At 38.2% G+C, this 13,744-nt stretch overlaps 1 protein-coding gene across 7 annotated transcripts; it reads left to right on the top strand.

Moving 5' to 3' along the window:
• The first annotated feature begins 1,858 nt into the window (after positions 1–1,858).
• LOC126998978 (coiled-coil domain-containing protein 186-like) lies at positions 1,859–12,989 on the top strand. 7 transcript variants are annotated; one of them, XM_050861279.1, is made up of 16 exons: positions 1,859–1,966; positions 3,614–4,616; positions 5,109–5,199; positions 5,582–5,764; positions 5,964–6,101; positions 6,667–6,786; positions 7,215–7,350; positions 8,114–8,268; positions 8,618–8,760; positions 9,220–9,400; positions 9,767–9,883; positions 10,017–10,139; positions 10,711–10,926; positions 11,349–11,576; positions 12,012–12,161; positions 12,746–12,989. In XM_050861279.1, the coding sequence occupies exons 2-16, from the start codon at positions 3,844–3,846 to the stop codon at positions 12,818–12,820; spliced, it is 2,829 nt and encodes a 942-aa protein (XP_050717236.1). In that variant the 5' UTR covers positions 1,859–1,966; positions 3,614–3,843; the 3' UTR covers positions 12,821–12,989. The 7 variants fall into 7 exon arrangements, with proteins under 7 accessions (XP_050717236.1, XP_050717237.1, XP_050717239.1 ...); XM_050861280.1 differs by having other exon boundaries at positions 1,879–2,004; XM_050861282.1 differs by having other exon boundaries at positions 1,914–1,931.
• Positions 12,990–13,744: the final 755 nt, after the last annotated feature.

The following is a 13,744-nucleotide window of genomic DNA, read 5'->3' as shown; positions in this document are numbered from 1 at the left end:
AAAAGGAATGCTCACACAGAGAATTGGAGGAGGACTGCTTGAAAAAAGTATTAAAATACACACACACACACACACACACACACACACACACACACATATACATACATACATATATATATATATATATATATATATATATATATATATATATATATATATATATATATATATATATATATATATATATATATATATATATATATATATATATATATATATATATATATATATATATATATATATATATATATATATTCATTGCTTTTAACCCGCCTTCTCTCATTTTTGGGTCGACCTTGCGATGATCCTTCTCATGTCGCTCGATCTATTGATAATTCTTCCTCTGTTTCTAACACTTCCAAGTCTTGTTCCACTGTTTGCTGCTCTCCATGTTTTCCTTGGTCCTCCAACTGGTCTCCTTCCAGTTATCTCCATTTCCTCCACCATCCTCAGCACTCCGCCCTCTATCCCTCTTCTCACATGTCCGATCGAACCATTGCAACCTTTTGTCTCATTCTCTCCTGTATCTCTTTCAAACTACATCTCTTAGCAACTTCTCACTGAACACATTGTACTGCTACCTCACTCTCGCCATATACCGCAGCATCCTTCGATCATATCTTCTTGGGATATTCTCTACTCGTCCTGCCATTGCCCATGTTTCAGCACCGTACAACATAACAGATTTAATACAAGTTTCATACATCCCACCTCTACTCCTCAGTGGAATGCTTTTGTTCACTGTCAAGCTTGTCATCTCTGTATTTTTTTTCCCATGGCGCTGCCGCTCGTGCTCTCACTGTTCTCTCCACCCCACCTTCACAGTCCAACACACCTCCAAGGCACCAAAACTCATGTAGCCTACTTCCTCTAGCCTATTCTCCCTCACATAGTCATCAGTCCTTCCCCTTTCTCTGTTATTTCCTCCCCTTCTACAAACTGGACACTGAAAATACTATACCCCATTTACACTTCATATCAGGTGACATTATTTGTTGCACTACATACAGAACATTGAATTTACTCCCACTCCTCTCCCAGTATACATCCACAAGGCCATCTCCTGGCTGTAAAAAATATATAAATAGTTCGAAAGATATGCAAGAGTGGTCAACCTGAGAGAGAGAGAGAGAGAGAGAGAGAGAAATTAAAAGAATATCATGTAAAAGATACTGATGATGTATATTCCATGACATAATATCTTACATTCAATCGCCTTACAGGATGGTATCTTGTATCGTTTTATCGTGCTGTTGGTAGGATAGAGCTGCCAGTTTATCTTTCTCATCGTGTAATACTGGTTCATTATTTCTCCATTACATAACACGGAAAGCCACCACCAGTGCCCCGCGCTCAGAGTTGCCAAGGTCACTGTTCTTCCACCTAATGGGCTTATTTTCAAGGACTTTAAACGGGAAGGCATCATTTGGCAGTCTAGAGTTTCGCTTTTCCTTTGATTCTACAGATAATGAACAGTTATTTATCCGGAAATATCTCGCCTTTTTTTTTAACGTTGAGTTTGTAGCCTCGTTTTATTCAACAGAGAGCTCATTATCAGGCACATCTTTTAGTTTTACAGATAACAAACAATACTATCTCAAGGCGTTTACTATTTTTTTAGCACTTGTTCCTTACCATTGTATCTTTTTAGTTTCATGGTGCTATACCTCCACATATGTCTCCTTAGTTGTATAATCACACTATAATATAATGTACTACCTGGGGATTGGGATGGCATGTTCCTCCCTTCTCCTCTATTGTTTACTTGCTACAATAAACTATCAATCAATCAATCTATGCAAATACTTCTTTTCTTGGGGCTGTTATTTGAGTTTTATTTCACTGGAAGGCCGCGGGTGAAAAACAAGGCGTTGGCAACAGTGTTCAGCCCGTGACAGCTGGTGGTGGTGGTGACGTGTGGCTGCCAGCTGGTGGGGCACTGTGTTCCTCCTCCCGCCCCTCCCCTGTGGGTTTTGCGGTTTTGCCTTCCTCCTCTTCCCTTGTGTGTGTGGCTCTGGTAGTTGTGTCACCCTGGGGCCGTGTTCCTAGGTGGCCCCTGGGGTGTGCTGCGTATTGGGGTAAAGATGTGTTGTGGTTTCCTCTCCAGTGATAAGTGAAGAAAAGTGGGGGCGAAGATGTAGGGGAAAGATGTTGGGGTAAAGATATTGGGGCGAAGATGTTGGGATTAAGATATTGGGGCAAAGATATTAGGGTAAAGGTTTTTCATGGGTTCCTCTCCAGTGATGAATGAAGAAAAGTGGGGGCAAAGATGTTGGGGTAAAGATAGTGGGGCAAAGATATTGGGGTAAGGATATTGGGGTAAAGATATTGGGACGAAGATGTTGGGGTAAGGATATTGGGGTAAAGATATTGAGGTAAAGATATTGAGGTAAAGATATTAGGGTAAAGCTTTGTCATGGGTTTCTCTCCAGTGATAAATGAAGAAAAGTGGGGGTAAAGATATTTGGGTAAAGGTTTGTCATGGGTTTCTCTCCAGTAATAAATGAAGAAAATGTTTTTGCAAGGATTTTTTTGTTTTCAGGAATCTCAGCTTCATTTTCCTTGGTAGTTGCCCAGTTTCAAAATATGACAGTGTACCATACGTGAGAAAACATTCCCTTCTGTAAACAAAGGTGACTTGCACTGTTAGCATAACCTAATGTACAGTAACCTATCGCCGCTAAAATAGCAACTTATCGCTTCTTATGTTGTAAGCTATCACCGCTTCATTGACCGAGAACTATATTTGAATTAACAAAACTCTACTTTAACCCAGTGGACATCAACTATCAACTAAAATGCTTATTATGTTGAAATAGTAACCTATCACTCCTAAAATAGTAACCTGTCACCACCAACAATAGTAACCTACTGCCACTTAGAATTGTAACCTATTGCCACTAAGAATAGTAACCTATCGCCACTAAGTATAGTAACCTATCGCCACTAAGAATAGTAACCTATCGCCACTAAGAATAGTAACCTATCGCCACTAAGAATAGTAACCTATCGCCACTAAGAATAGTAACCTATCGCCACTAAGAATAGTAACCTATCGCCACTAAGAATAGTAACCTATCGCCACTAAGAATAGTAACCTATCGCCACTAAGAATAGTAACCTATCGCCACTAAGAATAGTAACCTATCGCCACTAAGAATAGTAACCTATCGCCACTAAGAATAGTAACCTATCGCCACTAAGAATAGTAACCTATCGCCACTAAGAATAGTAACCTATCGCCACTAAGAATAGTAACCGACCACCACTAAGATTAGTAACTGACCAACACTAAGAATAGTAACCTATCGCCACTAAGAATAGTAACCGACCACCACTAAGATTAGTAACTGACCAACACTAAGAATAGTAACCTATTGCCACTAAGAGTAGTAACCTATCACCACTTAAAGGGTAAACACTGCAACTAAGGATAAGTACAATAACATGTTACCACTAAAATAGTAAGTTAACAGTGCTTAGTTAGTAACCTACCTGCTAGTGTTGGCATTTAGGGCATTTTATTTGGTAAGGGAAGACAGTGAACATAATGTTTCTAACCTCTTTAATATTGATAATTCAATAACTTGCTTTGCCCTTCACTATTTTGCAGAAAGATGGCCTTCATTGCCTAGGATAAAAATACCAGCACATTAAGGAACCAGTAAGATGAAGAGACAGGGCTGGTGTAAGAAGTACAACATTTGGAAGGCTTGGTACAACACCAATTCCCAAGGGAAAACTTTGACTGTTCTTGTGAGTAAGCATTGATCAAAACTCCTCCAATCCCAATGTGATGAGTGGACAACCCTGCCCCAGGGGTTGACTTAATTCTTCTTCATAATGGACATCAATCAACCAGGCTGCTCTTCTGAGCAATCAACTTCTCACCAACCCCAGCAAGGAGAGACAAAGTACTTACTCACCTCACAGAAGAATGAGCCTGATACAAAAGTGGTTGTGCAATCAGATTCTCAGGATATAGAAGAGAGACATTCCATAAAAATAAATGACAGTGATAACCATACAACATCATTTCAAGGCAGCTCCTCCAAAGTAAAGGAAAATGGTTCAGCTCTGTGTGGTGTGGACACAGTAACAGAGGGTAGAGGAAAACAATGTGAGGACTCCTCTTGTGGGGGTGATAATGACTCCCAGAGTTGGTGTGACCCCTCTATGTTACTAGATAATAGTGTTGAGGAGTTTTCCATAACTACAGAAGGAAACAAGGACAATAGTAAGGAAGTGAATTTAGTACAGACTTTAGATGAAGTAGCTAGTGGTAGAGAAAATAATCTTCAGTCTGCACCCGAGGGGGAGTCTGAGTCATCAACACATTCCGAAGACAGCGAGGATGAAGCCGAGTCTGGTCTGGCAGAACAAGTAAAAATGAAGTCGGTGACCTCAGTCCCTGCTGGAAATGAGAACCAGACAAACTCAAGTCGTCTTCAGAATGAGATAAAATCACTTTTATCAGCTACATCTCCATTATGTAGTCCTAGTTCAGACCTAGAGGTGGGTAGGGTGGATTTTTCTACTACACCCAAAGAAAACTTGATGAGGATGGTGTCTGATCTGCTGGATGAGTGTGAGTGGCTCAAGAAAGAGAAGGCAAGGTAAGATATATGTATAAGGAACTAATGTTTGATGGCTTGGAACATTTTCATAGCAGTGTTGCCTTCACTTTTTCTTTTTTTTTTTCTTTACTTGGAGCAGTTTATATTATGACAGGTTTTTTGAAACAGTAATTCCAGCAACCAGAATCATGGAATTAATCAAAAACATTTTTAATGTCTGTAAATACATAAATCATTCAAGTTTATTGTTTTTATCCATTTTATTACAAAATCCTGACCTAAAACAGTCACTATTCAAAACATCTAAAAAAATAATTCAGTATTTGCTCTAAAATCAATGATTTTAAGTATGTTAGATTAGTTCTAGTTAGGGGTAATTTCTTGTTGACGTAACTTAGTTTTCCTATTTAGACATTATTTCAACCATAGTACAAAAAAAAAGGATTCTAGTGTGTTTCAGTGAATACCCACTGCTATTGATTTCTTTGTGTCATCATGCTTGAGTGTATTGTCACGGGGCTATTCTTGCAGACTAGAGAATGAGGTTGACTGCCTGGAGGCTGACCGCTCCTCGGTGGCCTACATTGCACAGATTGAAACCTTGGAGAAATCTTTGGCACAAGTAAGTTATACATATAATTAAATCATCCTTAAAAGAAATGTGCCCCATCAGCAGCATCAGTAGCCCCACACTTAGCAGTGGGATTATCTCTCATCAAATATTGCAGGTCTTGTTTTCTCATATCTGGATCCATCATGCCTCTTGGTGCAGGATTGAGTTCTAAATGGTTTACAGTGAGGAAGTACAGAGTCCATTTTTAATATTTGTAAGTCCAAGTAAAAGGAGTTAGTTTATACATGGATATTACTTTTCTAGGGCTCAAACTTACTCCTTAATGGAACATATGATAGTCATTGGGGCATTGACTTTTATGAGACTGATCTTAACACAATTCAGGGTATATGTATTGAAACGTATATTGTTTGCATTGTCTCTTCAACAGGCTCAGGCCGATGCTTGCAGCTGGGAACAGAAGTTACTTGCAGCAGAACAAAATTACATGACTGAGAATGTGAGGATCCGCACCGACCTGACGACGCGGCTGGAGCGCATCACCAAGCAGTATGAGGCGGCCAACAAGGACAAGGAGTCGATGGTGGTAAAATATGCCACATCTGAACGCGAGGTGAAGAGCCATTTTGAAACTATACGAACAAGTTTAGAGCAATCAGAAATTGACATGGGTACACATATGAACATCCAGACATAATAGGCAGTTGGGCATATACACAATTACCATGTCAACAAGTAGTAGTGTTCATGAACAAATAGATTTGTATATAGTACAATTTGCTACAGTTCTTTATTTTACTTTTATAATGCAGGTTATTGTGGCAAAGAAGCAGAGAGAAGCAGTGGAAAAGAAGATGAAAGAAATGGAGAAAGAAAGGGAAAATTTACTCAGTAAAAACAAGATGCTGATATCAGAACGTGCACGCATTTGTCAAACTCTGGATACAAAGGTAAGAACCATAAAGTAAGTGATATTGGAAGAGGGTTTGTATAAATATTATGAAAATATGCCTGTCATATAAAGTTACATACTGATTTCACCAATGCCTAACTATGTACAGGTAATTCTCAGTTTTCTTGAGGAGTAAGGTCCTAAAGGATTGTGAGATTTAAATATTGCCTCAACAAAACATAATTTTCTCATAAGTATATTATATGTAAACTCTGTGGTGGGTGTTCCTCTGACAAAATGTTAAGGTGATGTCACGGCTGTGTGGGACATGAAACAAACTTATCCCATCACAGAAAATATCTGTATTCTGCAGTACATGCTTTTGAGAAAGTTTATGTAAGGAGACAAGGCATTGGAGATATAGATAGACAGATACAACTATAATTTCCCACCTTCATGAATTCAGACCATTGTTTGGGGTTTATAATTTCCCATTTGCATGGATTTGGGCACTTTGTCTTTCTGATGATTAGGATTCTGATTAATGGAGTTACTGTATGAATGATAATGATAATTTTATTGGGAGGAATGACCTAATGTGATTTTCGTCATTAACTCCTCAGGTGCAGAAGAACAACTGGTACCAGCGGGAAATAGACAGACTCAAGGATGATCTCAACGGCAGAGACATCAAAATCAAATGGATGCAAACGAAACTGAAGTCGGAAATGGAGGCACATCAGGTAGACAGTCCTTGTGAATAGTAATTTTTTTCCTGTGTTTGTTTTCATCTATGTAGTGGTTGACTTGTCACAGGTAGGTCCATACAGTATAATTCTTTTCTTTCCCTTGTCTTTGTTTTCCTCCTCCATCTCCTCTTTCCCTTTTTCCAACTCTTTCTCTTCCTTTTCCTCCTCTTTCTGTTCTTCCACCTCCTTCCTCTCCAACTCCTCATTCTCCTCCTCTACCACCACCCTATCATCATACTCACCCTCATCCTCATCATCAGCACCATCATCACTGTTATCATCATCACCATCATTACTCCAGTTTCTGTATTACAATCCTGATGAGAATAAAGTTTGTAATCAAAGATGGTATATACTTGACTTGAATAAGTTATAATAGTAGAGAATGTTTGTCTGGCTTCATCATCAGTCTCCGCTTACAGGAGTGCCAGGGTAAGCTGGAGCGTGCCTTAACCAAGATTATGAAGCATGAAGAGGAGCTGAAGGCAATCAAGGAGGAGGCAGAGAGCATAGTACAAAATGCCAAGCACGATGAAAATTCCAGAGCAAATGTCTTAGGTAAGTACAGGTGTTGTTTCCTCAAGCCACCCCACTTATCAACTGATATTGACTCGCTCATTAATATAGTCTACTCCATCAACTTAGTCAAAATGGTGTCTCACTCTTTGGCAACAGCTTCGCTCTTTGCCTCTAGCATGAAGTGGGCAGTTTCTTTATTTATTTTTCTGGTCATTATAAATCATCGTTGTTTTTTGTTTGTTTTTACAAGTGCAATGAGAATGAAATATGTATTAAAAAAAACTGTACTTGACTAGAATATCCTGTAAGTTGATGAGGAAATTACATTTGTTTGCAATCCTTATCCCTTGATGGTACAAATATATCAAGAGAAGGTACTATTAAAACAGTGCCTAAAATAAAGACATGGCTGATGATGTGTGCTGGTTTTGACAATTGCTCGATTGGTCTCTAGTAAAGAAGAGTTTATCACAGAAGGAAGTTTGAAGTTTACTTTTATTGTTTTATTATTAAATAACTAGATGTAATCAGCATTTGGCATCTCTTTTATACTTACCACAAACTGGTATAATTAGTTGCTGTTGTGGTGGTAAGAAATTTTTATAAGTTATACATGATCAGGATCTGAGTGACAACCCTTTTCACCAGGTGACCTGCCATCCTCTGAGTTTAGTGTTTTCATACTCATTTTTTATGCAATTTCTTAATCTGATTTTGACAGCGGCTATTTTCACTTCCCACCCTGGCTATGGAAAGTGGGATAATTTGATGTTGATGATGATAATTTTAATTCTTTGACCAGACATGCAGCTGAAGGAAGAAAAGGCTCGGCTGATCATGGAGCGTCAGGCCAATGAGAGTCGTGGCTCAGCGTTCCACAAGGTGATGAGTGAGCTGGAGGAGCTGAGGCACAGGCACCAGGCATTAGAGGAGGAGGCCACGTCCCTCAGAGCCAGGGTGAGTGTTGGTGCTCTTTGGTAATTCTTCTACTAAATTCTTCTGGCTACTTGAAGAAAACGCTTAAAGATGATTTTACATATGACAACATTCATTCTATTAGAGCTCGTTGCAGAGAAAATTTAATACCACAAAAATTATTTTTATTGTGACACTTTTAACAAAACTTAACAACTCACTAATTCATGAGCTGCACATTCATTAAGGAGATCTTAAAAGGTTATTTTTAGATCATTTAATCATAAGTCATTGTATTAAATATTGTGATATCATAGAAATTTTTTATCCTGTGAAAATGGCTTATCTTCTGATAGTGTTTCTGAGACATGACTGTTTGCTTTGCATCTAGCTTTCATCACGTGAGATGGAGCAGGAGGAGATGGAAAAATTATTCGCCAGTTTGAGGAAAGAAGTAACAGCAGCACGTCAGGAAGCCTCAGATCTCAGCCACCAGGTGTCCAACTCGGCACATCTTCAACAGCAACTTACCAGGTTGAGTGGATACTAGGCAATTGTTCATGAATGGTTAATATATAGAGGTAGTGTCACTGCTGCAACTGTTATATATTTTTGGCTTTCTTCTCTGTTTTCTTGAGAAAAAACAGCATCTTGCAGGAATTTTTCATACAGTAAACTGTGCATATAGCACACTGATTTGGGGACCACCTTGTTGTTACAGAAGAAACTGATACAAGATACAAATTACTCTCAAGTAGAAACAAAATATATTATTCACAGTGGCTAAAATATTGTTTTACCAAACAACAGTTGTATTAATTGTTACAGAAATTATTATATTGCCAAATAATAATTTGAAAGATATCGAATACAACTAAATATTATACACAATACTGTTTGATCAATTTGATTTTCATCAAATAAAAGATTGTTTGATTAGTCATATCTGTAAATGAAAATACATATATGATATTTGTCCTTGTTATATCACAGAGAGAAGGAGCAGCTGGAGGCTGTGAGTCAGGAAGTGGACCAGCTGCAGTCCACCAACAATGAGCTGGAGAGTGACCTGCTTGCCTGCCGAAACAAGGAGGCCGAGTTACTTGCCTTCACCCAGAAACTTTCTGATAAAAATGTTCAGATCCAGAGTCAGTTGTCTGCCCTTCAGTCCAAGGTAAACAAACCACTGGGGCAAGACAGCAACTCATGATATTTGACAGAAACGAAATCATTATAGCTGAAGCTAGTCATGAAATAGATCTAAATTGATTTACCATATATATGACTAACAAAAAATAAGGAATTTAAAACTGTATTATAAATCAGATGATACTTGAAGTTATGGTGTTCCTAAAAAATCTAAGAGGTGTAGGAATAGCTATGCCCTGATCATAAGCTGTATAATAGTTAGCAAGTAGAATGATGTGTTATATTACTATTAATCAGCCACACCATTATAAAGTTGTGTCTGATGATAAACTTTGATAAACATGCTCAGCTGATGGGTTTTATGTCACCATCACCTTTCAATGTTTTGCAGACAAAATTAACAGATATTGAACATGGAGAATTGAAAGAAGAAGTGGAAGAGCTCAAGACCCAGAAAGCCAAGTTAAAAGCAGAACTTGCAAAGGAGACACAGAAATACAATGCCAATGTAAGCCACTTAGTTTATTTTCTCTCATATTTATACATATACAGATTGATAAGAGATAAGACAGACAAGCATTGACAGTTATATTTTATTAACTTCGCCTCCAGTTGTAGCTACAGCTCATGTTTCTTTGCAGTTGGAGAGCTTGAGTCAACAGTTGGCAGAGAAGACTGATGAGGCTCAGAAGCTGAACACCAAGGCTATGGACCTGGAGAATGAGGTGCATGTTCTCACCAGGAAGCACAACAATGCTCTCAAAGTAAGCACAGTCCCACCTCCTGTGTGTGTGTCCAGCTGTAGGGAATCTCATTTATTTGCAGACTGGGAGCAGTGGATGATTTTTATTTCTTAGGAAACTACTAATGGGTATGCATATTTTATTTAAATACCTTATACATATGCTGATATAATGCAATATGTTTCTTTTTCTTACTGAGGTTTTTGTGGCATTTTAGCATTAATATGGTATGTTTGAATGTTAAAATTGGTCGTGGATAGACTTTGGTGCCACATCACTGCTAAAATATATTCCTTTGCAACATACTTTGACAAAATGCAATCATTATCTGCTCACAAGTGGTCTGGAAGAAAATCAGCTGCATAGATAATAGTAGTTGCTATTATGGTAACATTCTAAGTTGCAAATTACCTCTCCAGTCAATGTTAGCTTTGATGATTTTGTTATAGATGAAGCCATTATCATTTTCATATACAGTAGGAATACAGATACACGACACTTGCTTCATGTTTTATCTAGTTGCCAAGCCTTAGATGGGAGTGTTGGTGGCTGTGCTGGTTCAGTGGCGTAATAGTTTTACCACATTCATCAGGATATAACGAGAGAGATGCAGAAACTTAGAAGACGTCTGGACCTTCAAGAGAATGGCAGCAGTGGTGGGAATGAGAGTGCCTCAGGGGGGGTGTCCAGTGGCATGTCCTCCCATTCTGCCACCCCCCACGACAGCCTCTCCCAGGACTCCCGAGCTTCCTCCAACACCTCCCTCAATACACTCGAATATCACAATGGCACAAGTCTACAAACACAGGTGAGAGAGATACTTGTTTGAAGAAATTAGTAGAAAGTAAATTGAAATTATCATTTATGCTTCTAGTTGTTAATTAACTTTAATTGGAAAATTGATTTGTCCCATAGTTTCCTGCCTAATGATTATGTTGGATATATAGAAGTAGTCAGATTTTTTTATCTTATAATTTCATATCTCATGGCACTCATTTATCTGAATGTAATTTTAGCCACCAGAATTTAAGTTCTGTGCCATTAAAGCAACATTTTAGATAGTGACACAAATTTCTAGTGAGTTGTTGTGTACTTCCCACTTCCTCTGTGGGAAACTGGAAATCATGACATTTCTTTCCTCCCTATTTCTCTGCAGACCTTATTCATGTAATTCATGACAAATCTTGAAGTGAGTCCTTCCACTTTCACTAATGATGCCTTCCCACCCAGGACCACCTACCTCCCCTGAATGACCCGCTGGTCACACAGCAGCTCTTGGTGGATCGCATCATCAGGCTTCAAAAGACTGCAGCCAAGCGGGCCGAGAAGATGGAATTCCTGGAAGAACACAACAACCAGCTGATTGGGGAGCTCAAGAAGAAGTCTCGCATCATCCACCATTACATCATGAGGGAAGAGGCAGGGGCTTTGGCAAATGCAGCATCTGACTCTTCTAAGGTAAATAATTCTGCTTTTACAGCCAGTAAGTTAAAGAGTGCCTTTCCAGACATTGTATCTGTAATGTTAAAAATTTATTTGTAATCATACTAGTCGTTGGTAAAGTCTAGCCTGCTTTAATGTTTTCATCTACTAATAAAACTTTTGTATCAGTCTTCCAATGCTGCCATTGGGAAATTAAGTTCAAAGAAACAGGTGGGTCTTTTATATAGTTTAATAAAGTATTGTCATTCATATGGATAGTTTGCCCATTTTACCTTGTATTACAGTATTTCATGTCTTTGTCATACATGCTGAACCTTAGTGTTGTGTAGTAACAAAATATTAGTAAAATAATTGATCAAAAGAATATATGTTCTCTCAAAAAGAAGCAACACAAGTTCAGTTAATGAAAAGAGCTGTTGATCTGTAACCATTTACTGTTTCTCTGACCAGGCTGAGCTGATGCGTCATGGGGGAATCATGGCCTCAGTGTATGGCTCAGTCCCTCGCGATGGCACCATGACCCTTGAACTCTCTCTAGAGATAAACAGAAAACTGCAGGCAGTTTTGGAAGATACGCTCCTTAAGAACATAACCTTGAAGGTATGCTATTCTTTATATTCATATTATCTTGGACAAAATTTATAATTAATTACTTGACTGATTATTTTCATTGAAGAATAAATATAGATTAACCCTCCTGTGCCCAGGCTGCTAAATTTTCTCTGTTAGTTTTCCACTGCAGTAGACAGGAAAGGGAGGGAGCACATTGCTGCTGCTTTCCTCCACTCACGTGGAAAATGAAAGACATTTATTGTTGGGGAAAATCATTCACAGTGCTAGCTAGGGAACCCTGTCAGGAAGGCAGACATGTTGCTATCATTCTTCGTTTTTTATATATATGTTGCTGTTGTAAATATTTGTATTTTTGTATTGTAGGGGGTGTATTTGTGTGTGATATGCTTGTGTTTTAGAAACAAAAGGAGAATTTGACTTCAGAAAGGGAAACAAAATTACTCTCCAGCAGGATACAAAGTGGGAGGTTTAGGGTGGGCATTTCTGGTATAGCACCATTTGTGTGCATTCCATCTCCTCCCACCTCTAGTTCAAGTATATGCAGGAGTTTATATAAAAAAGTTTAAACTAGCTAGATTTTAATAGAAAAATTGATTCACATTACTTTTCAGGAAAATCTCAACACCCTGGGAGATGAAATAGCCAAAATATCCCAACAGAAGCAACAGGCCAGCAAGAGGTCGTGAAGGAACCCGGTGAGGGAAGGATATTTATCATGTATTGTCCACACAGTATAATATAAGGTTAGGTCTATACAAAAGTGTTTCCTTTATTCCCCACTATAAAGAGCAGATTCTTAGATTCTTATGTATTGTTTACATCTGTTACTATTGTGTGTAATGAAAGTTGTAAAGATTTAAAGTTTTATTTAATCTATAATGCTTCAAAAAGAAAAAATGCTGAAGATGAATAGTGTAAGAATAATGTTATCATCTAGAAAAATAAAGAAAAGCAATGAACCAATACTGAGGATGAAATTCAAGTGATAATGTGTAACCTGAAGAAAGTTTATTAGAAGAGATGAATAATTATCCTTTGCAGTGAAACAAGTATGGAAGCAGAGAACTAATTGGTGCAAAGGCTGCATGAGAAGAAAAAAAACTTATTGCTGCCTCCATGAGGGAACTTTGAAAATACATTTGGAAGCTACCAGTGATGACGTCATGCCCACTTAACAAAGTATTCTCTATTCAGATGCACTGTGTCTCACATGTCCTACTCCTACCATCCATGTTGAAGCTATTGACAGGAAGGGGCTTTGGAGGTGGCACTGGAGCCCATTGCAAGAGATGTACTCATACTTGTCTTAGCCTTTTGCCTTAGCTTTTACCCTCATTTCACCTCATTTTGCATGGTCTCATATATCATACTTCTCTGTTCTTTCATTCTAAAATCGTCCCTGATCCCTTCTGAATGCTACCACAATATTCCTTCTCTTTGTACAACTTTGCCCATTAATTTTGAATTCATGACTGACTGCCTTTTGCTATATATTATCAATCCAATCCAACCCTTAATTTTCTGTGTAAATTATGATATGTTTTCTCCTATACATGAAACACAGATTTACCAGATGTGATTTTTTTTCCTTGGTTGTGGGAACTAGTATC

This window comes from Eriocheir sinensis, chromosome 15 (genome assembly GCF_024679095.1).
Source record: "Eriocheir sinensis breed Jianghai 21 chromosome 15, ASM2467909v1, whole genome shotgun sequence".
NCBI lineage: Eukaryota > Metazoa > Arthropoda > Malacostraca > Decapoda > Varunidae > Eriocheir > Eriocheir sinensis.
Note: the sequence above shows the minus strand (reverse complement) of the source record. Positions and strands in the feature narration are given on the sequence as shown.